This window comes from Phoenix dactylifera, unplaced genomic scaffold (assembly GCF_009389715.1).
Source record: "Phoenix dactylifera cultivar Barhee BC4 unplaced genomic scaffold, palm_55x_up_171113_PBpolish2nd_filt_p 000388F, whole genome shotgun sequence".
Taxonomy (NCBI): Eukaryota; Viridiplantae; Streptophyta; class Magnoliopsida; order Arecales; family Arecaceae; genus Phoenix; species Phoenix dactylifera.
The window spans coordinates 221,412-247,653 of NW_024067834.1; the positions used below are offsets into that span (position 1 = coordinate 221,412).

At 40.0% G+C, this 26,242-nt stretch overlaps 2 protein-coding genes across 2 annotated transcripts; both read left to right on the forward strand.

The window, feature by feature from the left end:
* Positions 1-603: 603 nt before the first annotated feature.
* On the forward strand, positions 604-6,510 carry LOC120105891 (ankyrin repeat domain-containing protein 17-like). The gene is made up of 5 exons (XM_039118642.1): positions 604-787; positions 1,018-1,494; positions 3,432-3,707; positions 3,812-3,949; positions 4,672-6,510. The coding sequence occupies exons 2-5, from the start codon at positions 1,180-1,182 to the stop codon at positions 6,220-6,222; spliced, it is 2,280 nt and encodes a 759-aa protein (XP_038974570.1). The 5' UTR covers positions 604-787; positions 1,018-1,179; the 3' UTR covers positions 6,223-6,510.
* An 885-nt stretch (positions 6,511-7,395) lies between these two features.
* LOC103703861 (ER membrane protein complex subunit 8/9 homolog) lies at positions 7,396-14,591 on the forward strand. The gene is made up of 5 exons (XM_039118643.1): positions 7,396-7,713; positions 7,819-7,965; positions 8,069-8,128; positions 13,851-14,017; positions 14,135-14,591. Exons 1-5 carry the CDS (start codon positions 7,504-7,506, stop codon positions 14,163-14,165), a joined length of 615 nt encoding a protein of 204 aa, XP_038974571.1. The 5' UTR covers positions 7,396-7,503; the 3' UTR covers positions 14,166-14,591.
* Positions 14,592-26,242: the final 11,651 nt, after the last annotated feature.

The following is a 26,242-nucleotide window of genomic DNA, read 5'->3' on the forward strand; positions in this document are numbered from 1 at the left end:
TTTTAGAATTTTTATTTTTTTTCAAATTCGGTGTTTGAATGATCTTTACCTCCTATATATGCACGTTTACCTGGTGATAACCAAAATGAATCATCTAGGTAGTGCCAAGGACTTTATTTAATTTGTTTTATCATGCAGGAGTGCTTTTCCATAAATCAAATAGGCAAAACATGGATCAAACCACTGGATGATTTATAGGCAGCAATCAATTAATAGAAGAACATCGAAGACCTTTTTTTTTCCTTCTTTCTTTCGTTAATTTAATCAAATACGTGAGGGGCCACATCCGCCAAATTTCCGGGCTTCAGGTTAGCTCAAGCTCAAGTTCAGATTTCGAGTTCACTGACCAGTAACCACCCAAATATCTCAATGGGCATATTTCCGCGATCTCCTCAAAAGATGAGCAGGATTGAGGATCGTGCCGCCACCATTGCCCACGTGGCCACCCCGACTCTTCGCCCCCAATCTCGAACACCGAAGCGAACTTCCCACTTCCCAGTTCGAATTCCGAACCCAGAACCCCGTACTGCGGTCAGTGGTCAGTCTTTCCTATCCTCACCTCCGGGTCAACATACACGATAAACAGGATATCAGATACCGCAACTTTACCGAATGAGCATCAAACGCCACCTGCGGAGCCATCCACCATCCATCGATCGGAGAAGAACGTTTTCTTGCTTCTCCTTCTCTCGCTTCCTCCTAGTCTCCAGTCTCAACTCTTCACCCCCATAACCCCGTCACCTTCTTTCAAGTTTTACCATTTACCTTCAGTAAAAGAAGCACAAAGGTAAATCAACATTCTTTGTTTAGTCTTCAATTTTTGATTTTTTTATTTATTTTTACTGTCTCATTTTATCGTTCGTTCCAAAAACTGCCAACTCGCGTTTCTCTTCTAGTCTTCTTCCCTCTTCTTGTTTTTCAAATTTTAAACTCCATTTACTGCTTGCGAGATGCTTGCTCGCATTTGACTTTGCTATTGACCGATTTATTTATTGATTTATTTTGTTTTTCGAGCAGACCGTTGCGATCCCGCACGATTTTAAGGCGGATTCCTCTGGGGCAGCTCTGATCTGGGGGGAAAAAATTTAATTTATTGAAGGGTTCTTGGATTCCGTTATCTATCGGCGAGCTCCGGTTGGAGATCTATCTCTGTTCTGTCCACGAGCGCCGGTGGAGAAGATGGCGAGGCACACGGCGGCGGCGGCCCGTCTCGGACGGGGCGCGGACGAGCAGGCATTGCCGTCTCAGAGGCTGGTGGAGGCGGCTCTGAGAGGGGAGGTCGAGCGGGTGGAGGAGTGCCTGAGCGCCGCCGGATCGGCGGTGGACGTCCACTACATTGGAACCGTTAGCTTGAAGGTCAAGTGCACGGAGACCGTCCTCCGTGAGGAGGCGGCCGACGAGGTGAAGATCGACTACCAGGAGTTCAAGACCGATGTCACGGCGTTGTTCGCCGCTTCTCACTCGGGTCACGCTGAGGTCGTCCGCAAACTCCTGGTACCTTCCTTTTCCTTCTTCCTTCGTTCTCTTCTTTTACTCTGTGCCATGGGGCGGTGGGAATTTGGCTGGTTTGAATTTGTACGGGTATGCCTTTTATCTTTTTCTGGTCCTTTCTTTTGGTTTCTTTTCCTATTAACTAGAAATGCGGAATGCGGGATTGGCTGCAAGAATTGCACTTGTTGATTTGGATTGGGTAACGAAGAATCTTTGCTGCTATGGGTACCAAAAAAAAGAAGCTTTGCTACTTTTCGTTTAACTCCCATAGGGTTATATTTGTTTTAGTATATCTTTCTTTGAACAATTCGATCAAATATTAGGGCACAGGGTAACTGAAATATCTGGCAGATCGCGTGTAATAACTTTCAATTTCATTTGAATAAATCAACAAATAATGATGCTGGCGAGAAACTACAAGCATGCAAACTAGCTGAGGTGAGGCTAGCAAGTCTTCAATATAAAGGTCAAGCATAGCTAATTATCTCTTTACAACTAGATAAATTTTGGTATTTTTTTTTGGAGGCATCCTTGGTGTATGTAAATTGCAAAGTGATGTACATTGATTGGTGAGACAGAGTGAATGCCAAATCTTGTTTTTGAGACGACAACTTTGGAATTCAAGGTGAATATGATTCAATTATATATCCTAGTGGGAGGAATAATGACTTACTTCTTTCAGTGTGATACTAATGATAGGAGACAAAAATTGAAAATCCACACCATTAAGCATGCCCTATAACATTTAAAATGTTGTATGCATGCAAAAAGTTTGGCACCAGTCAAAAACTATTGCCTAAGCAACATCTGAAAATGATTATTTTATTAGCTAAGCTCATTGTATAGAAAAGTGGTGCTAATTGTTCTTTACATGATTAAAATGGAGTGGATAAAGAACATGCAAAATTGAAGGCTTGTGTGAACAATGCTTGCCATGAAACATAATGAAAGCTTTTTGTGTCACTCATGCCATGTTGGATAATGAAAAAGGGGTGTGCACATTAATGAGCATAAGATAGAAGGATGATCGGGCCTTAGGTAATGACAATAGGAGAATATTGGCAGAATCTCTTGATTGAACAAAAGATCTGAAATGAGGCGAAAAAATTGAAATATATAACCTCAAATGGAGCACATAGGCAGGCTTGGTAAGGACAGGTTTGAACATGTTGAACTTGACGTAAGGAAAAGCTGAAAATAAGTTATTTTGCCTCAACACTGAAGCAAAACATTCGAACATATGATTCGAATAACCCGTATTTTCCCCTTTTTGTCTTTGTTATTAGAAGCACTATTTCTTTCCGTGGACCACCTTCTTGCATCTAGGCTTGTATTGAATCAAAGGGCATTGTGTTTCTATATTTGTGATTGCTGTCTGTCACTTTATATTACATTCATATATTTAGTAGCATGCAGTGAGATAAAAATGTCTTACGCTTCCAATAAGATGTTTAGCACCTGGATTTGAAGTAACTGTTGGCATGCATCATATGAGATGTTTAGCACCTGGATTTGAAGTAGAACTTAGGCCTTCACAATTTAGGACCTAAACCATGTGTAGTGCTTGTAAAAGGAAACAAAAGGTCTTTTCTAAATAAAATTCGTAAATGGTTATTTTAACAGAAAAAAGATTGGCGGATTTTAGGATCTTGAATTACATTCTCAAACATGCATTCCTGGAACATATGACAATCATATGTGCATGTCTGAAAGCCACCTGAATGCAAAAATCACTCTTGTGTGGTATGATAGGAGCTAGCATATAAAATATTTATGAGAAAGTCGGACCACAAAATATACTTGGTTAATTAATTATTTTTTCAGCTTGAAAACAACATAATACCAATTAAATGCTCCTTTAACTTTTCTCCTGTGAGAATGAGCTCTTAGTCTGGTTGTTCTGTTATAATATTCTTTCTGAACTCTTTATTCCGTTGCAGTCAGCTGGAGCTGATGTTAATCAGGAAATATTTCGGGGCTATGCAACAACAGCTGCAGCTCGTGAAGGTCATTGTGGTATTTTGGACATGCTTTTGAAAGCTGGGGCATCCCAGAAAGCTTGTGAAGATGCTTTGTTGGAGGCTAGTCTTTGTGGTGAGGCTGCGGCAGTCCAATTATTAATCTGCTCAGACATGGCAAGGCCAGATGCTGCAGCACATGCACTTGTAAGTGCATGCTGCAGAGGCTTTCTTGATGTAGTCACTACATTAATCAAGGTGCACCAAGTTCGCAATTTTCTTGAGAAAGTTGTTTCTTTTATCTGCCAGTTATAGGATCTGTGGTGCCAAGCTTTAACAAGTATCTAGTTTTTATTCTTCAGAATGGGGTGGACATAAATTGCACGGACAGGGTCCTCTTGCAGTCAATTAAGCCTGCACTGCATGCAAATGTGGATTGCACACCTTTGGTGGCTGCTATTGTCAGCCGGCAAGCTTCTATTGTGAAATTTTTGCTAGAGGTAATATGCTACCTGTTTTTGTAGATTTTAATTGCGAGCCTTCATATTATTCCCATGAAATGTCTTTGAGGTGAAGAGCCACTTGAAACTGGAGGATGGCTTTTACTCAATTGCGCATCATTTCCTGTACTTTGGTCACGATTCCATGAGCTGCTTCCTGTTTGTAATTTTGGTCTGGAAAAGCTCCTCTTTCACACCTCCTCATTGGAAAGTAAAGAGGATGAAATTACATAAGATTACTATATAATTTCTTTCTGTTGCTGTTTTTGCTAAATTCAAACCTATAAAACTCTTTTGTTGTTCTGCTTTTGTAAACTAGTGAACATTTTCTTTTGGCAGCTGCTGCTAACTTTGTGCTAACTTGAATTATAAGTTATGAGAAACAAATACACCATCTACCTGCTCTCTTCAACCTCCTCTTTAGGCTTTTAAATGTGTCAACAATAACTTAACTCTGCGAAGAAATTTGTCAACGTTACTGCAGGTCCTTGTGTATTTGTCCAGAAATTGACTTAGGTCATATATCAGAGAATTATTAGACACAATAAGCACAAAATATTTTCTTAACAGAGATACGGTCTCAACTTCATTCCAGGACATGCAGGCATTTAGAATTCAATGCACAAGAATGGCTTTATTCTTTAGATTTCTCCCCTCCCCCACCAAACCCCCGCCCCTGCATGTCATTCTCTGTGTATTCATCAACAAGGATCTGAATGCAGGTTGGTGCTAAGACAGACTGTCTTGTTCGTGTGGGTGCATGGTCATGGGACCCTGTATCCGGTGAAGAGCTGAGAGTCGGTGCATGCTTGGGGGAGATTTATAATGCAGCATGGTGTGCAGTTGAGTACCATGAAGCTAGTGGCAAAATTCTCAAGCTGTTGCTTCAACATGAGCCATATTTGCTAGAGAATCCACATCTCGGTAGAACTCTTCTTTGCCATGCCATCCTCTGCCAGAATTTCAATGCGGTATATGTGCTCCTTGATGCTGGTGCAAATTCCAAGTTCCCCATAAAGACAAAAATTGGCCATGAATCACAACCAATCCATTTAGCTGCTAGACTTGGCTGTGTTTCCATTCTTAGACAGTTAATCTCAAATGGATGTGATATCAATGCAAGGACTTCAGCAGGTGAGACTCCTCTAATGATCTCTGCGAAGGATGATCATGCTGATTGTTTTCTAGAGCTACTTATAGCTGGGGCAGACTTAGGGCTGGTCAGCAATTCAGGCGATACTGCTGTCCAGTTGGCAAGAAGAAGTGTGTTTGCATCTTCCATCATAAGTACCTTTTCCCAGGCTTTAATTTCTGGTGCAACTCTTCGTTCAACAGATCTCAGTGTATTCTCTCCATTACATTTTGTTGCTGGAAATGGAAGTGTTGAACCACTGCAAATGATTCTGCGTTCATCCACTGCAGATCTAAACAAACTGGATGGTTCAGGTCTGAGTCCCATCATGGTTGCAGCAAAGGCTGGACATGCTGAGGCTTTTCGTCTTTTACTAATGGCTGGGGCAGACACTGCAGTAAGAACTCCTGATGGTAAGACTGTGATATCTGTCTTGCAGCATGAAAATTCTGCAAACAGGGACTGCTTTGAACACATCTTGCTCAGAGCAGTGCTGGCTAATGTAATAACTGATCATACATCATTCAGAGCTCTCCATTATGCATCTTGGAAGGGGGACTCGTCATCACTAATCCAGCTCTTAAAAATGGGATATAGTGTCAATTCCTTGGATGAAGAGGGGTATTCACCACTTATGCTTGCTGCCATTGAAGGCCACTCTGATGCATGCAAGATTTTATTGTTACAAGGGAATGCAGACTGCAATCTTGTCAATCATCGGGGAGAGACAGCCTTATCTTTGGCGAGGAAAGGCAACAGGTCAAACAAGGTGACAGAGGGCGTGCTGCTCGATCATCTGGCTCGGTCTCTTGTGCTTGCTGGTGAGGAGCTCTGCAAGCACACAAGGGAAGGTAGAGGATCTCCACACATGAAGACTGTCCGGATGCTGAAATCTGGGGTGCTGACATGGGGCAAATCGACCAGGAGGAATGTAGTGTGTAAGGAGGCAACAGCTGGACCTAGCTTAAACTTTCTGAAGAATCGGAAGATGGCATATGAGGATGGTAAAATGTTGATATTTAGAGTGGTTACATTCAGTGGTAGAGAGGTCCATTTTGAGCCCGGCTCTGCTTCTGGTCTGGAGCTCTGGGTTCGTGGTATTAATCTCATTGCAAAGGAGGCTGCTTCTTCAGGGGCTTGATGACAGAGTGGGGATGCAGAATATCAATCTTTCTGGAGAAGGGTTCCTTTTAAGCAACTTTAGTAAATTGTTAATTGATCCCTCCTTTTATCTAGTACAAAATTTGTCTTGGCCGGTGTTTGAATATAGTTCTGGTGATGCTCGAACAGAAGATGTTTTGCTTTGATCGCCCTGATGATCTTGTATTTGCTTAAGCCTAAGCTGCATTCTTTTTTTTCCTCTTAATGTACAGCTTGGTCTCATAACTGAAATGTTTAGTTATGCTTAATTTGATCGTGTTCTTCTTTACCTCTTCCTTTTTGAGCAATGATATTTGCATGACATATTCACGGTTTAGAGATCCATGGTTCTTTAAGGAGAGGAGTTTTCATGCCTAAACGTCTTTGTTATCCTTTTTTTTTATTGTTAAATTTTTTCCTTTGGTTGGGACTGCTCTGCTCTCCTGTTTCAGGCACAACATTGCAGATCCAGATAGTGCAGTGCTTGCCTTTGAATATAGAATGGGCTCCATAGGAACTTTAGACCTGAAAAAGGAAATTATATATATTTTTTTGAATTAAATGATGAAACAACCAGCAACTCCTCGATTGGGCTTTTGATTGGCAACAGCATCTTATAAATTTCAATTTTATTTGAGCTTCCTGTTCTTCACCAAGATGATATTGGCATGCACATTTAAATTCATCTAAGGCTTTAATTTTTTCCCTCCCTCTCCTCCTAGCTCTCTTATAGCTTACTATTTCGCTTAATCTATAGCTCATCATAAATTACATACTTAGTCTTACTTAGAATTTTCATATATTTAATGATATATTTTTTTAAAAAAAACTTCGTCGTTCCCTGAAGCATACATGAATTGTCAAATCTATACATTCTACTTTGATTGACAAAAGCTTCATGCGTACATATCTCATTGCTCAATTAGTGAACAACTTATATGTTTGTTATCATTGGTGATGTCAGGAATGATGCAACTAAAAGTTGCTAACTCTTCTATTATTTTTTCTAATGTTATTATAACACTTAATTAATTTATTAAAATATTAAATTTATTTTATAAATTTTATTAGTATCGTGTTGATAAAAAAAAAAATTCACTATTCTTTTTTTTTAAGAAAAAGAAAATATACCTGTACTTTAAAAGGCTCGCTCGCATATTTTTTCCCCGGCTTAAGGCTTAAATCGTCGTTTCCACCTGACGCCAGTGGTGCCGGCCCCAAATCGAGCAAGGCTCCGCACTTCTGAACTCCTCCGTCCAGGCGGCCAGAGAGCCAGAGAGGGATGGGGGCGGAGTGCCATTACGAAGTAGCGCAGGCCGCCTACATAAAGGTGGTCCTCCACGCCCTCAAGCACCGCGCCTCCCCTGTCGGCGGCCTCCTCGTCGGCCGCCTTCCCGAAGACAACGCCTCCACCGTCCAGATCGCCGACGCCATCCCCCTTACGCACTCCCAAATCGGCCTGCTACCTTCCCTCGAGCTCGCCCTCATCCAGGTTCCCATTTCCCCTCCCATCTCTCTCTCTCTCTCTCTCTGCCTATCTCTTCTGTTGTTTTCTACGGATTGGGACTAAGTCTAGGGTTTTCTTTCTTATCGATAGGTAGAAGAACATTTCGGGGCTGAGGGGTTTAGTGTGGTGGGTTACTACCACGCCAACGAGAGGTACGATGACGCCGAGCTGGGAAACGCTGCCAAGAAGATCGGCGATCATATATTCCGATACTTTCCCCGGGCTGCGTTGCTTATGGTCGGACTTTCTCTTTTTCTTCATTCTCTCCATTCTTTATGGGTTTCAGGAATTCTTTGGTTTCATATATTTCATGTTGTTTATTGGTGTCTTGCTGGACCAGTTGGACAATAAGAGGCTGGAAGGGTTGCTGAAGGGGAAAGGACGGGATCTTGTAGTGCAGGTAATGGTAGTCCTCCTGTTGTTCTTTCATTGTGATCTTTCTTATTTGAATCGAAATTTTGAAGATTCTATTGTAGAGGTGGGAACGGGATTCTGGATTGGATCACTTTTATTTCTTCCCTAGAAAATATTCCTAGAAGCTTCTGTGCATAGGATAGGAGCATGGTCAGTCTTGGAGGAAATCAAGGTTGACTTCTATATGGATGCTATTTACCCTGGCAAAGCAAGAACTCTTTCAAGCCTTTAATTATAGTTTGTTTGACCTAATTTTCGGATCTTTAAGAAAAAGAATTAAACATGAACAACAAGAAAAGGGGAAAGGCGAATAAATTGAAGGTTTTCATCAAATTTCTGTAGAAAGTAGCTGTGTACATTGTAGATTTGTAAAACTTACGAAGAGTAGTACTGGAATTAAAACAACTCGATCTTCTGATAACCCATAAGACACATCAACAAGTAACTTAACCTAGAGATTATTGGAACTATTACTTGTATTTTTTGGTTTTTACATTTTAATCATTATCCAAGATTTATCTGTTTCTGATTTTAGATCATTTTTAATTTTCCTTCAAACGGACATATCCATTCAGGTACTAATTTCTCTCTTGGGTGTCTGTAAAAAGATATTATCTTTTGGGTTGTTTTGTTCTTTGTCTCAAAAGACACATCCTTTAGTTTGGTAGTTTCACTGCTTGCATCCAAGGGTCACCCTTATTAATGATGGGATGCATCCAGACCTATTGTTCACATAAATTTGATGGACGATGCAACTCTTACCCTTTAACATCCACTCAGACATCAAATGTTTATAAATGGGGCATGGTTTGTTTGCTCCTGTACATCCTAAGAACAACAAGAGAGTTTGATGGAGGTTGCCTTTGGTTGAGTTATTAATCATATATAATTCTTTTGAAAGGAAGAGATTTCTCGAATTGCTCTTACTTTCATCCCCAGCTTTCAAAGTTCTTTTGTCCTTTCCCTTTGTATTTGAGCTGAAGGATTGATTCACATTCACCCTTCAGCTATCTTATTGGATGCATCTTAAGGTGGGCAAAGTTTTTTGTTGATTCTTGGATGTGTCTTATATTGATTGGGTCTGCCTTTTGATGTAACTATCGAATTGAAGGGCATGTCTTGTTGGAAAAAATAACATAACAAACTGAGAGATGTTCCTCTTTTGGAGACACCCAAGAGAGTAATATACTATGTCAACAAACATGTTCATCCAAAAGAGAACAAAAGGGAATTAAAACATAAAGAAACCAATTTTGAATCAATATTTAAACATAGAATCAGAAAAATAATCTCCAATAATTCTCAAATGATTCAAGATATAAACCAAATAAAAGTTACACATTTGGACAAATAATTCTATGAATTGACTGAAATTATTGGTTTTAAGTATCATTTTCTCATAGTAAGAACCGTCTATAAGAAATCATGGTGAAGTCTTTTGTGCAGAATTCACAAATTTTACACATAACACAAGCTGTTGCAAATACATTCTGTGTATTACATTACAACTTGCTAAAGTACCTTGTTTTCCTAAATGCTCTAGAGATTGAATCATAACGACTTACTTCAATTTTGACTCTATCTCCTGGTAGTATCCGTATAAAACTGCGCCGGAACCTAATAAGTTGGAGCGTCACTAGAATTAGTCGGTTGGTTAGGTCTTGGGAACCTGGCTCAATTAAGCTGGTTCACGTTGACTTTTAAACCAATTACTTGTTTGTTACCCAACTCAAACTTTGGTTCATGTCTAGGTTTAAGTTGATCCACCTTAATTATAATTTGATGAGACCCTTATATACATACACACATACACATAATTAAAAGTGTTCTTAAACCATTGGATTGTGTGGTCTGATCTAATGGTTGAGGGTTGTTTTGGTATAATAGTAGAGAGTGGAGATTGTACTAACTTAAATCATCGTTCTTGTCCTCTCTTATTGCTCTATTTGGATATAATGAAGAGAAGATAGGAGAAGAGAAAAGGGAAGAGAGAAGAGAAGAAAATAATTTGCTCTCTTGTTTGGGTGTATTGGAGAGAAATGAAAAGAAATTTATTTGGACCATCTAGTGCAGAGGGGGGGAGGGGGAGAAATAAAAAGATATTTGTTTCTTCCCTCCAAATCTCTTCACTTTTGGGGAGATAATTTTTTCTCTCCATTTCTTTTCTTCTCTCAACCTCTTCCCTTATTTTCCTAACCAAATGAGAGAAACTCAATTTCTCTCTTTACTTTTTCTTCTCTCCATTTCTCTCAATCCAAACAGGATGTTAATTCTCACTAGGTGGAATCCTAGCCCCATTCACATGCCTTATCGATCTCCACCAGCACTTGGTCATCAAGCATCAATATTCACAGGCCATCTTGTTGGTCCTCTCCCTCCCTTATTACCTTTCTCCTTAGTCCTCTCTTAGGCCCTCTCTCGTGTCTTTCTTCTTTTTTTCTCCCTATTTCCCCCCTTGTAGATCTTGCCCCTATCATCATTGCTCCATGCTTTCACCCTCCTTGCCAACTTGCCACGATGACCAGAATTTAACTGTAGTAGCCCAACCAAAGACTCATCGAAACTCTTTGATCCCTCCACTGCTAGCTGCCACTTGACCTCTTTGCCCCTTGCTGCTTGTCCCAGTACTCTCTTCCATCCTGGCTAGCCATTACCACCAAAGCAGTGCCAACCCTAATGTGTTTTCCTTCCCAAAACTAAACCTGTTTGCTATTTGGTGAGCTGAGTTTGGTGCTTGATATAGGCTGAGTCAGCTTTCAAAAATCTAGGTTGGCCCAAACTCTGACTAGATTTGAACTGACTTGTTTACGACCCTAAGCCTCACATCCACAAGTCTATTACGGGTATTTTGTAATGACATGGATGCTACTTAATTGGATGTGGACCTAAAGCACTACCACCATAAGAGGTATTGAGGGGGTAATTTACTTGTAGTGTTTTCTGAATTTCTTCAACAACCCAAGAATTAGTAGCAGCTGAGACAGCCCTATGATCTGTAACAAGTTTGGGTAGCCATTAGTCGGTAATCATGTATGGGCTTTAATCTCTTCTTCTTGATAGTTTTACAATTTTGTGTTGCGCAAACCTTTTTGCAAGATCTAATATTTGTAAAAGTAAAACCAACATATAAAATAAAGATATGAGAATAATTAAATTTTGTAGGTAGCATCAGTTTACTATTTTTCACAACATTGTTACATCATATGATAATTGGGATAGCATGGAATAACACCGACATTTAAAGAAACATGAGTGGCTTGATTGGCGACCAAGTTTGCCATCCATAGATAAACTGCCTAGCAACCCTTATTACTCTTCGTTAGGGCCTTGCTAAGAAGAAGTTGGTGATATCAGCTCACTCCGATTTCTATTTTTAACAATACCAAAATTCACTTTGAAGGTGATTTCCACTATCCCTAGAAAAATGATGGCAGGTGATCCACAGGCTTATCCGCTCATCTGACCTACTCTAACTCGCCAGTGTGGCCTCATTGAGACTCGATTGGCAATTATTGCATGATGTGGGGTGTTCTAGCATCCAAAGAAGGCTGAAAATGTAACCATATGCGTTTAATATTTCGATGACATGTTATAATATTTAAAATTAAGAAAAATGTTCTTTAAATAAGTAATAATTATATGCATTATACAGCTTCATGCATTTTGTATTGTAAACTAATATTGTAACTGCTTAGAATATTACAATAACAAATTAACTTGGAATTACAAAGGGATATGTATAAGTATGTTTGAGGTATTATACATGTACTGTTCATACTATGAGAAGTTGAGAGATTATGGAATACCTTGAATTTTTAACCTTTTTTCTATCTAAAATGATGACTTGTTTGGTCATTGGCATTTCAATTTGTATATTAGGTTCTCAAATTCCCAATCAAGGAAAAGGTACGAGTTCCTTGATTAGAAATAAAAGACTATTGAGATGGGCTGGTGAAAGTTAAAAAAAGGAAAGCAGAGCACTACCATGTATTGCTACATACTGTTATATAGATGCATATTGAAACGATATAAGTTGATTATGCGAATCTTTTGAAACACAAATTTTAAGTTAATAGGGCTATTGGTTGATGGTGTGCTAGGTTGATCAGGTCAATCAAAAGGATTGTGGTCGATCAGATAAATATGGGTTCAGCACCTTCGCAACAAAGACTTAAAATTTCTAGTGCAAGCAGAGACTAAGCAAACTAGGAAATAAAAAAAATTGAACAGATATGAACTGAGAAACCTGATTGGTGTAATTTAATTGACAAGTACACTGTTTTAATGAAAATGGAAATTGATTAAGTACACCATCGATCCATGGAGACTCCAGGCAGGTTATAACTTATTGTCGAAGGCAAGATTCCTGCTTCTAAGGCATGCAGGACAATTTAGCTGTAGTCTTGTGAGTGCATGCTGTGCTATAGTTTTGGTCTACAGGTGCCAAGCAGTTTGACATCAGTTTAAACAGGTGACAAGCGACCTGCCGCTAGTTTGGCCAAGGTTCTAGTTTCCCATAGGGTTTTCGAATAAAGGAATGCACGTATAGCGAGGGGTTCTTGGACCATGGATAAGGGTATCATAGACTATGACACTTGGCCATCCTAGGGCAGCACGAAAAATTAGGTATCTACATCTAGTTCTCTCTCTCTCTCTCTCTCTCTCTCTCTCTATATATATATATATATATATATATATATATATATATATATATATATATACACACTAAGGTTTGCCAAACTGGTTGGTACCGTACCATACCGGGCATATAGTACTGTACCGCTACACAGTCTCGTACCATACCGATATTTGGTATGTCTTGCCGTCTCGTACTATACCGATATTTGGTATGCCTCGCTGTCTTGTACAATATTGCATACCGATACTATAATAGGATGGTACCGGTATGGGGTCCGGTACCGAGATGGTGAATCTTGATACATGTATGTGTTATATAAAAATTCCATACATACACATGTAGATCTAGTGTGATTGTATTATCTTTCCTGTGAGCTGATATTTGATATTCTTGTGTAGCATTTGCATGCATCATCATCTTTTGCATCTTGTTTGAAGCCTATTCTGCCTATTAGGGGACTTTCAGATTGGATCAACACAAATGGTTTTTTCTATTGGAAGCATAGGGAAAGCCAATTATTAATGCTCAAGGAACAGTTCATAGAGTGAAGATTTGGATGGTTTTATTTTAATTGCTGGATACACTTCTAATGACATGCAAATTGGTGGACTCTTTATCCTGATTATTGTGTTTCAATACTGTTGCTTGAGGTTCTATCCCCATTGACCTCTTCTTTGAATTCGGTATTATGGTACTTGAAAGGTTTTGTCTTTTTTTTGAGGTTGCGGATGTGCCAGTTTGTTTTGCTTTCTACTTGTATTACCTTAGGTTTCAGTCGGTACATGATTTCTTCAGCAATTGTATCTCTCCAGGAAATTTCAAAAGATCATAATTAATAAGTCAAGACAAGAATTCCTGTTAGCAAAACTGAAACATATGCCACTAATTTGAGATGGTGCAGAGGCATAGGATTCTGGTTTCACTCCATTGTTGGAGCTTGTTATCTGTGGTTAGCCATTGTTTTTAGTTTTGGCTCATTATTTCATGTAAATATATGGTTTATGATACATAGCTTATTTGCAGTAAGTGCCTTTCTACTCTCTCATCTTGCTTCTCGACTATTGTGCAGCTGTACACAAGGGATTCGTCAAAAAGCTGGCACCAAGCTGGATCAGATGGAAGTAGTCAGATGACCATAAAAGAGCCATCAGCCAATGTATTGTTGTTGGATTATATTTCTTCTGAGAAATGGCAAGACATAGTTGATTTTGACGACCATCTTGATGACATTAGCAAGTAAGCTCTGACTATGATATAATATCTTTTACTATTTTCCTCATTCATTCTGTACATGTTGCTACAAGTGCATATCCCAGATTCGCATATATCTTTAATCAATATATGTTTTTACAGGGACTGGTTGAACCCTGATCTCTTCAAGTAATTGGTTCAGTGTTTGCTGGTAACTTCATCGTTGGACTTACTAGTCAATATCTGATATTTTGCTGAACCAATTTGCTTGAACTGGAATCCTGAAATCGTTCAAAATGTTTGGCTGCCGTACCAGCCATGGGAAAGTGGAGTACTTCGGTTGGAACAAGTAACTTTTGATCACATTTAAAATCTAGCAGAAGAGAAATTTCTATATTGTCTTTTAAGTGAACGGATAGTTTGCAGTTGCTCTCTCTCCTCTCTTTTTTTTTTCCCTTGGCTTAACTTGTGTCAGGCAAGGATTTGCAATTTTATATACGTTTGCAGCCTTGCGTATGTAATCTGTCTGGTTCCAGTTATTTCCAGTTTAATATAGATGCTGAGGATATTGTCGGCCTTATGCCTTCATTAGAAATTTTTATGATCTTTAAGGTTCTAATACTTTGATTGTTGTTTTCCTAATGTGGCTTGCAGTCGGTTGAAGGTTATTAGCTATTATTTGCCGTTGCATCAATATTAAAAGCATTTCCCTTTGGGCCTCCATGTCAGTGGTCTTGGATGGCGAGGGAGGAGGGGGAGGGAGAGTAGGTATGGAAAATGGCGCGGGCGGCGTTGATCTCGTGGATGGTGAGGGGGTCGAGGGGGTGGCGGGGGACGTCGGACTCGTGGTCTCGGGTGGTGGTAGCGGAGTGGGAGGAGTTCTGGATCAAGTCGGGGCTGGACTTGGGTTGGATGCGGTTCTTAGAGTTGCACCGAGGCGAATAGCGCGTGCAGTCGAGGAAGTCGGCCTTGTCGGTGGTGGGGTAGCGCACGTGAACCCAGGAGCGGGAGAAGAGCAAGCAAAAGGAGGAAGGGGCCGATGGTGAGGAAGAGGAAGAGGAAGCGGAGGAGAGAGGTGGTTTCCATCTTTCTGCTCTCGAGTGCTTGTGATGGTGGCGATGGCGGGTAGGTTTAATAAGTGATTGATCTGTTGAGGTTTATGAAGCACCCCGATCTTCTCCGCCCCCCGTTCCTCCTTATTAATTCCCTTCTTTGTCTTCTCCTTACGTCGTCTTCTCTTCTTCCGAAAACGCGAGCCCTCTCCCTCCTTTCTTTCCTCCTCGCTTTCCTTTCTTCTCTCCTCTCATTCCTTTTCTTCCTTGACAACCGGGCCGGTCGAGCCAGCTTCCCTCCTTCCTTCTCTCTTCCTTCCCTTCTTTCCTTCTTCTCCCCTGCCAACCAGGCCAGCAGGCCGCGTGATGCGCTCTTCTTCTTTTTTCCTTATTCCGGCTCTCCTCACGGGCGCCATCCTTCCTTTTCTTTTTCTAGAGTATATGACCTGGTGATAATTCAATAGACGGACTTGGTAAATACGTTCGTGAGATATTTTTCAGAACATCTTGTCATAAATATTATATTGGCATTTCAAATAAAGATATGGTGACGATCCAGACCCGGGTTTGATTCCCAGCTTTCCATCCTTTATTGGCTCAGAAAAAGAGAGATGGTGGGTCACCTTTTCATCAGATCCACATCCGTTTGAACCTAAACTAATAAGGGTTAACAAAGCAATCATTATTCCTATTTGAGCCTAAGGATCTAATTTACTCAAGTGCCCCTCAATTTAGCCTTGCTTAAATGCAACCTAAGCTAGCCTAAAGGTCTGCTGCTGGATTTGATTAGACAAAAATTAATCCAAAACAGTCCAGTAGTATAAGAGAAGGAATAGCATGTGTATATATTTTATTCTTTCATGGAAACCTCAGTCTTGGTTGGGGACGGTTTTTTTTTTTTTAAAAAAAGAACTCTGTATAGGGATGCGATATCCAAATTTTGCCACGCCTACAGTTTGCCTTCGATGTCTTTATCCAATCCAAATAGTTGATTGTGTTGGGTTTGGTCTTCTTGGATTGAAATGTGGACTATATTGTGGGAGATTCATCCAGTTTTCACTTTTCAGCCGCAAGGCCACGTTCTCCTCGGCTCCATCTGACCTAGGCTGCACTACTGTCCTCCACCCGTTGCTCGAGCCTGCATCAATTACTGTGCAATAAGACCAGGGTTGAAGCCCGCCCGAGCCTGCGGGCCTTACCAGTGTGCCCGCCACTGTTCGACGGATTGTCTGAGTGGACGGAGGGGAGGAGGGGGAGGAAACTTTTGATCTTTTGAGTGGTGAGGGGTTCTCGATGGCGTGGTGGTGGGTCTCAGCTTCGTTATATTGGGCGACGGATCGGGCGAACGGCGCAGGTTGGCGGGAGGCGGACAAGTCTGAAGAGCGTTTGGATTGCATCCGGTCCTTCGAGATGCAACGGAATCGGTCGTACTGTAGGTTTTCCCAAAATTTCTGGCTACATCATTATCATAACGAAGGTAAATTTGGGTCGGAATACGAAGTTTTGGGAGCACGAGCCGTCCATCCACCTTCACAGAAATATTCATATCTCGTCCTTGACGTCCGCGCTTTAGATCCCATTTTTCCTTTCTCAACGTAATTAAGAATCAAATCTCGAAACTTTGCAACAAGACGAAATATATAAAAAACGCAGACCCGAGAGACTGGAAAACAGCTCAAAAACTTTGAACGAGGGTAGAAGATGACCCATTAGAAGGTTCCAGGAATCAAGCCGGTCGGCTCATGTGACCACTCCCACCAGTTCCGCTGGCCACCGAAGTTTCAATGCTGATTTAGATCTCCCTCTAGATATTTAAATAAGCAAATTACATCAGGCACAAATATTTCTCTATTCTTCTCTTCTCCTTGGCCACCCCAATACCCTGCCTTCACACCGTTCGGTCCCTCCCGTTCTCCCTCTCGCTGCAACCTCCGGGGTGGAGTTCTTGCAGTGAACCGATGAGCCGTGTCTGATAGATCATATCATGATTCACTCCCTTCGGAGGAGACAAGGGGTGGTGTCGTGCTCGTGGGTCATTGTGGTGTTTCTTATGCAACTGGTCTTCCTTCACTCTACCATGCTCGCGGAGGACGCTCGTGCTTCTGCCTTCTTGGACTTGGCTCCCCTTTCAGCTGCTCCGAGCGGACCGGTTATGTACGACAGCCGTGACAACCACGAGAACGAAGATGACTTGGTCGGAGCGGATAAGAGGGAGGTCCCTACCGGCGCAAATCCCCTTCACAATAGATGAATATGCTTTCTGCAAGTCTACCCCTTACTCCCATGTATGTTATATTGCCTTCTTTAACTTGCTGCCATAGATCGAGATAAAAGAGGAGAGTTGGCTGTAATGCATACCAGGAGAGGTATCTTTGAGAGAAAGGTGACACCAAGGTTGGTGAAGACTGAGGGAGATCAACAGTAGCTGAATCTTTTAAATGGGATTCTTCACCTCTTCTATGTGGACTCCTGCTTTTTCTTCTGGCTAGATGGTGCCTTCTAGCTTTGTTACCATCTACGAGTCATTTGTTGAATGTGGTTTCCGTTTCTCCTTTCGCTTTTCTTCATTTTTCTTGGGCGAAGAAGTATGAGAAAAATTAAAAAAAAAGCTTCATTTCTTTGTTTTTGGTGCATTTCTCTTCTGCAATACTCGATGCCATTAGCTTGAAATTTGGCTAGATGAAAATAAGTTTGGTCGGTTTTAAGTATTGACACTGGCGCTTGGTAAGCAAATCTGCCTGAATTCTACGAGTCGACATCCGGTTTGGCAAGGGAAGGGTCTCTTTAAGTGAGAACGAACTTATCTAAGTTATGAACGCAATATTACTCCGTCTTTATTTGCCTTTTCTCCCTACTTTCTCAGCAACTGAGAGAGAGAATCATACGGTAACTAGACGCGGTTATTCTCCATTTACCGTGCACGGCCTTTGAAATCCTCAGACTGACCATTAAGGATTCAAAAAGTCTATGGCAATAGAAAGGATGGCGTAGCCTACTCGAACTTCATCAAGCTTATGAAATCATATTACAGAAATTATTCGAAAATGGACAAAATATTTCGCAGCATTTTCACTTATAAATGTCATGCATCTAAGCTTGCATGACTGGCTCTTGCAAGGTCGGTCAGACGAGAAATGCATGCTTAATTGGACGCCCGGCCTTCATAGTAAAGTGGTGCCTCTCGAGTCTCGAAACAAGAAGTATAGAGAGAATTTGAGCCATCCGGTTTATCAAAAAACAAGAAGTTAGAAGATATGGATGCCACGGATCCTGTAGTTCTATAGTTTTTATATCTGAACCATCCAATTTTATAGCCACACTAACGTCTTCCATGTTGAGCTCAGAAAACTGCAGTTTGGTGCGGGAAGAAATGGAAATTTGATACAAATTAAAGTCGTTTCCATACTGGCTTATTTGCGGGATTGCAAGCACCAACCTTGCTTATTTACGCATAAATTTGAATACTATTTTATATAAAAAAAATTGGACATTTTGACATCGGCCTAAATTGATCTTCTTGATCTTAGTCTTAACCAAATTGAATAACATCGATGAAAATCGATTCGTGCTAATAAAGACCAATAGTTATGGTGACACCACAGTTAATGCATGATCGGCATGATTGTTCTCACATGTTGCTTGCATGGGAGGGTTATCATGTTATAAACGCGATGCTAACCGTTACCATACAATGAAGGCACAATGCACTAAATCAGATAACAGATCCGTATTGTATCCTTTATAAAGGGGCAGCTCTGGGATCCTCAGAGAGATTTTTGCTTTATTATTTTGCTTAAGCAATAGAGGATCTTGTGCTAGAAACCTTTCGACAAGTAGACTTCTTGCAGGTTGGCCTCAGCGGTCATCAATTTTTTCTTTTCTCAATATCATTCGATCTAACTTCTTTCCGATTCTTATCGATCTTAGAATGGGCCGAATTGCATCTCGGGACTCGGTTCAAAATTTAATGGCAACAATAGCAGTTTTTTTTTTTTTCCTTGGAAGTATTTCGTAGTGTAGATAATAAAGGCATAGGTGCGAAGCAATCCAGCAAATCCCCACTAAAGGTGGTCGCATCCTCAGGATCCATCATCCATGTGAATTATACTAATATTCATGGACTGGTCCCCTCCATGCATAAATGAATGGCATGGAAACCCGGACCCGTTTACTTCGTGCAAACGTTTCCCGAAGCTCTAAAGATTCCAGACTCCCAAATGTCAAATGCCGAGGAGCAATCCTGTGCTATATTTATTCTTTAAGATAGTCCTTACGGTTGCCATTAATGACATTAATGATCACGGGATTATAACTAATGGGTCGTGATACTGGATGAGCTCATTTAGAGATTACATGACAGTAAATTAATTGTATACTTGACATTAATGATCACGGGATTACATTTAATGGGTCGTGATACTGGATGAGCTCATTTAGAGATCACATGATGGTAAATTAATTGTATACTTACAGTGTCCTCCATGCAAGATGGGTCCCCTTTCTTTTTTCTTAGAAAAGAACATCTTGTCCTCTTGAAGTTTATATAAACAATGCAATTAAAAATGATTCTATCAGCATTATTCATACTCATATCCGGCTTTACTTAACAAATGTAGATATAAATAAATTTATTAATTGAATATTAAATATTAAATATTTGTTTAAAAAATAGATGCAAATATAAATCAAATATTGATAGTGCTGATATAATAAAATAATTAAAATTTAAGAATTACTAAATCAAAGATAATACTATATGAGATATGTTAGTGTTGCTATTTTTTTTTCTTAAAATTCATGAGAGCTTTATAAGACTAAATAAAATTATAAATAAAATTTAATACTTGGACACATATCAGATAGTTAGATATTCATATGCATTTCCAACTTATCTAAATAGATGTAGATATGCATAAGGATATTAGTTGAATGCTTAAATTTGTATCCATATCAATATCAATTTGAATATATAAATAGCTCCATGCTGTGTTGCCGTGTCCATATTATCCCTGATGAATCATGCCATGATAAATCCTATGCACAACTGAATATTAAGAAAGACCAAACATTTCCAAATAGCAGATCTCAAAAAATAGGAATAATAGATTCCTTCTAAAAGACAAATCTAAGTCATATGAACCAACCTGTTTTTATTTTTATTTTTTATTTTTTGGTGATTTGGGTCTACTAATATAGTAACATCCTGCCATAATGAACTAGCTAGGAACTCTACAATTAGGTGTAGATTTCTTCTAAAACACAATTTCGAGCACTAAGTCTGGTTGAGTAATATTCTGACAATAAATCTGATATGGAGGCAGTTGAACAATACATCGTGCAGACGTCGTCAATCTTTTTTCATAAGATTTCAGCTGAATTTATTGACTCTAGCACCAGAGATCATGAAGCATGACCATCAGCGTACCTTCGTAGCAGCTATAGAGCATAGCGTTTCAAACACTTGACCCTGCTTTCGACTGTCAAAACTATTTGGAGGTCAACGCGGGGGGGTTTGCACTCATAAGCACGAAGCAGGATCAAAGTCACTACTAGACGCAGTCCAATTCCACATCAGCTCTTTTTCGTTGATGGAATACGTCGGTCCTTAGATGTTGATTTGAGCACACAAAACTTCTATTGCATCATCATCTAGTTTGAAGATCATCAAAATTCACCATCTTAGTACCAAACCCTGTACAATATAGTATAATATAAATTATTTTAGCATACTGAATGTCGGTATGCCATTCATACTGGATACCGGTACTAAATAAATATGGTACGGTACACATCAGATCATTTGATTTGAGCCAATATGGTATACTATGGAGGTCATATATGCATCAATGGTGCCTATATTGGCCAAGGCTACATGTGACTCTGCAAATTATTTAGTCTCAAAGGATTTGAAGTAGGAATTTGTTTGATCTTTCAGAGGCTCTCCTAGTACTGAATGCTTCAATGTTGTCCTTTTCTACAGGAGCATGCTTAGGAGGACTTTGGCCCACTGGATGAATGGTACCTGCTTACTCATGAATGCTTGCACTTGGGGGTCCATGTTCGAACCTGGATGGTGGCAGTCCCCTCGTACAATTAAGAAAGGAAAAGGGTTAAGGAGCTAAGCTGCAGATTTTCTCGCTTTGTTTCTTAAATCTTGTACCACGGTTTTTAGCTTAGCCGATCCCGGACCCATGTCTTCTTGAAACTCTAAAACGAGGTTGCATTGCGTAATAGGGAGCTTAATTCCCCTAAGCAAGCTGCTACTACCATGGAAGGGAAATGATATGCTATATTTCATTGTTCCCATGAGCTTGCCTAAGGTGGTTTTAGAAGTGAGGCTATTCTTGAACATGAGTCAAGGAATGCACATGATATCGTGGCATGCTATATCCATTGGCGCTAGAGGAAGGGCCTACAGTTTCGTACTTAAGAAAAGAGAGAAACCGAACTACTTTGCAATCCATCATGAAGTCTCGGAGGAGTTGAGGTGCATCCCATGCATCATAGTGACGAGCTCGGCCTGAATCTCATGCCTCCTTGCAGAGCCCGTCACATGCTCCACCACAATAGCTGGCCGCACCCGTTACTCTCAAGCAATTCAATGTACTTGTACAACAAGTGTAGGCTTTAACAACCGTAATTCGAGATCTACAATAAACGGCTGCAAACTAGGGACGATCCGAAGAGCCCAATCCTGGTCGACATTCTCGACCACCGACACATCATGCATGATGACCAAGTCATCATCCCCGAAGCATTGGACGATCTCAGCAAAGCTGGCATACTCAACCAAGGAGTGTTGATCAAGAAGAGAGGCACCGCACGCCCAACCACCACTCAGACAAAGGACTCTCGAGCACTCTTTAGCATCTATTCTCTCTTCTTCTCCCACTGTTGCTTTAGATTTACATTAACTTAAGCATCATAGGCTCTCCTGCTGGAAACCTTTCGGCAAATAAACTTCCTTGCAGATCGTAATTGCTTTTCAAAGCCACGACGTCATCGGTCCATTGATGTCCTAAAGCTACATCCCAGCTCTTAGCCGATCCGCCTTCACCGTGGTATCGGCCGACCTCAGCTCAAATTCTAGCAGTAGCAATGTGCATGGACATACTAGAATTAGTTGGATGATTTTTGTAAGCTTGGTTCATGTCTGCTGCTGCCTCTATTAATATGTTCTCCGATAGAAACAGAGGGATTAAACATTTAGATCCTTTCTTCTCATGAATAAACCATTTCTATTAGGAAGTATCTATATTACCATCTAGTTGACAAACATGATTGAAGATCAATATTGTTGCTTTAATTTATGAAGTTGGACGAGCTCCTTTAATCAGGCATGTCATCTTGCGTCGTTGGTGACCTCTTAAGCCTCGCTGAGATTAATAGGACCGGCTGCCTGGTCCATTCCAAGTATAATTGAACTTCAGCTTTGTGGGTCCAATCCTCGCTCATTCCACAGGGTGGGTTGTTTGTTGGCCACCAACCTCTGAGCGTTATTTTGGCTGCAACCAAGGAAAATGATCATACTGGGGAAATTTCAACATTACGTACTTGCTCATTACGAACTGTCCGTATTAGCTACAATGTCCATGGATGAAGCGTGCAGACCTGGCATTTCGTTCCACAATTCCGGTCAAGAAAATGGTATCATTTTCTTCATTAAATTGGTGCGCACCATTCAGAAAAGTTCCGTTGAGAAAGTCTCGCTCTCTTTATCTTTAGTCGATTTTTTTTTAAAAAACTTTTATGGTTATATTCATACACATATGATATAAATTATCGCTGTATCAAAAAAAAAAAGAAGAGAAAAAGGTAAAAAAGGGACATCGCTGGACCACCATTAATTAATTAGAAACCTGCAGCCCAAGACGCGTAACCGAGACGGCGAGGGACAGAAGTATTGGCCGGTAGCTGGGTCGTCTAAGTTCTCCTCTCTCAATATGTCACACAGGTGCATTTATGGCCTTCTCCCTGAGAGCATGCTTTACGTCTCAGCTAGGATATTGATACGCAGGTTTCGAACAGTCAAAAATATAATTTATCTCCTCCTTTTCTCCCACTATAAGAACTTATGTCCTAGATATCATCCTAACTATAGCATTAATATCCAAGTAAACTAGTATTATCCTATTATGGTTGAGGCTCAATCTTGTTGATACAAAAAACAATGATAAATGATCAATATCGAAAAATTCACAATATTAATCATGATTTGCAATATCTAAAATATCTTAAAATTGAAATTATATATCAAATTTTTGGATTCTCCTGCTTGTACATCCAGGTGTTCAGGAGCATATAATTTCAGTGATGCAGCAAAATGTATACATATTCCTCTAGCTAGTAATACCATTTCTTTATTAAAAAATAAAAACTCTAGGGAAAATTAAGGAAAATTTGGTGGAAATGTCATTCTCACATATTTGGTATTTTCATGGGGCCTTTATATTTATAGCCACCATACATATTAGGGGATGGTTTTGGCCATCCACATCACACCAAGATGAGAGATCCACATAATCACATTGAGCCGAGAAACCAAGATATCCATCCTCTACATCAAGCCAATGCTCTCAAAGTGGCTTGACAACAGGCTCGTCTGCCATATATCCCTAAAGCATCAATCTCGGCATCATACATTCACTTGTCCATGATCTAGTGACCCAAAACAAGCCATGAACGTGAGGTGTACTTGATGATCGCGATGAGAACGCCGAGGAGGAGGAAGTGGAGCCGGAAGATTGGTGGTGTGGCGAGTTCCATTGCGGGAGACTCTACTGCTATTCTTCTGCGTTATATACCGCTTGATGGATGGATCTCCCGTGCGGAGTGCTGAACCGTGGAATGAAGGAATTATTGCCTCTGCACCCATTTTAATTGTGCATGCAGCTAATCATAGCTGCTGTTTCTATAATAATATATTGAAATATATATTTGATGAATGGAGCCTATATAAATAAGCTGCTGTTATTAGCTGTCTACACGGTCAATCGATGCATGCAGGCAATAATTTCTCTGTGGAATGTGGCATCGACCATGCAGTCAACTAGATATGTGGCTGTTTGCTGCAGTCTAGAATTTGGTGGATTCCTTGGGCATTCAACCTGGACCAGGTCCACTTGTTCCGAGACCTGAACCACCTGGTAGGTCCCACAGTGATTTCCGCTGGGCTTCCTTCTAGGGCCCACCCTCCTTTCGTCTCGGGTTTCTCGCTATTCCGTTTTGGACTCCGGTTGTTTCTTTCGTGCCTAAGAAATAAGAATGATTGAAATTTTATTCCTTCCTTCCTGCAAGAGAAGATGAATTCTTCTTTCATGTGAGAGAAACAGCATTACCCTCCTAGTTTTAGAATTTCAATAAATACCAATAAGAATAGGGGAAGGATTCATCTTCGTTACTATTTATCTGCCTGCGTAGATCTTAAAGTAGCTGATGGATGTTCTGAGGTGAATCCAAAGATGCAGTCCCACTCTATGAAGGGATTCTCTTTTGGGAAATGCTAATAAACACATCTTAAGCAAGAAAGGTTTCTCTTTATATTCCAGTATAAAGGAGTGAGAGGAGATTTAGAATGCTGGTGATCCGATAAGATAAAGAATGGTTTATTTGGGGGCTCCCGTGTTTGGATGGGGAACCGCGTGACGTGAGGGGAATGTCGGATCCCATCCATGCTTTCCCCAACCTTAATTTGTTCCCTTGTTATGGCCGAGATCACCATGATGCATTTTATTTATATTAATATCTCGTTACATAATTCTATTTTTTTAATATTTTAATAATTGATTACGTTTCTAAATTTTCTTCTCAAAAGTTCTTGAAATCTCTGTCGTACTCGCCAACCCCGTATATACCATATAGAGAGAGCACTGGGCCCACTCGTGTAGTCGTGTGTCTCGACTTTTCTGCGTACACGTGGCCTTGTAGGTCTATCCACGCTTGCATGATCTATTCTTTGACATGTACACCTCGAAAACATATGCTCTTCTTTGCATAAACTCGTATGGCACAGTCCATCATGCGCAGACAATTGACTCTAAACATGCATAAAGTTTCTAGTTGTTTGATTTTAGTAGTAGCTTTAACATTAATTACTCTTCTATCTCGTGGTTTACTAGGTCACTCTAGAAAATCATCCATATCATGCATGTTTTATTGCTTTATGATCTTTGGATCTAGTTTGAAGTTGGTTGATGCTTCTACATGTCTTTTACCTGCATGATTTGGCTCTTTGATCATTATCTCTCCAGGACTTGATACAACATCAATCTAATTAAACTCCTACTCAAAATTATCAAGCTGATAAACTTTTTAACTAATTTGATCTCTTGAACTTCTCAACTCAACATGGTTTCCATCTGATCAAGCTTCCTTTACTTCAAATCTTCATTTCTAGATCGGTATTGCATTTGTCTAGATTTTTTTTGGAAGTCTAGAACTAAAACTCACTCTCATATAAATTTGTTTGAAAATTTTTAATATATCACCTTGCTAGATGGAAATCGCAAAAATATTCAATACTTTTTTCATCTCTTTAGAATATTCTCTTCAGTACCGTAGCTTGAAGAATCTAATTCTCCTCTCAGCTTTCAAAAACTGCTTTCTTCCTAACATCCTAATTATCAGGAGAATCTGTTAGCATTATTTCCAACTCTACCAAAATATTTAACAAATCATGCCCAATAAAGTATGACATGGAATTTCAACTCATATAATTGATATTGAGCAATTCAAGAGGTGGACAATTGGGGACAAAAATGGTCATGTTGATGTTAATGAAATTGGTCGTCATGATTTAAATATGAAATTACAGTATAGTCCATATATTTGAACACGAGAATAATAAATTACTAAAAACTCCGCAACCATGCCAAAACATAAAACCACCAACAAGATGATTCTATTATTGGAGAGAATTACTGGATACTTGGTAGCTCCACCATCGCATGCAATCTAAATTTTCATTGATACCTCAATAGATCTGCATGCAGCCACCATCCTCTTCTCCACCAAGTTGCCCACAGGGTCAAGCATCAAGTCGATGGGTAATATAGCTTGAATTAGCACAAAATCATAGACCCAAAGTAGACGAGATAGTTGATGATGATATCAATATAATCAGATTAAGGTGCAAAGGCCTTGGAAACAATAAGAAGCTAAAAGGGTTAATGGTGAAGTAGGTAAGACATATTCTGATTAGTGCTTTTTATGCATTCTA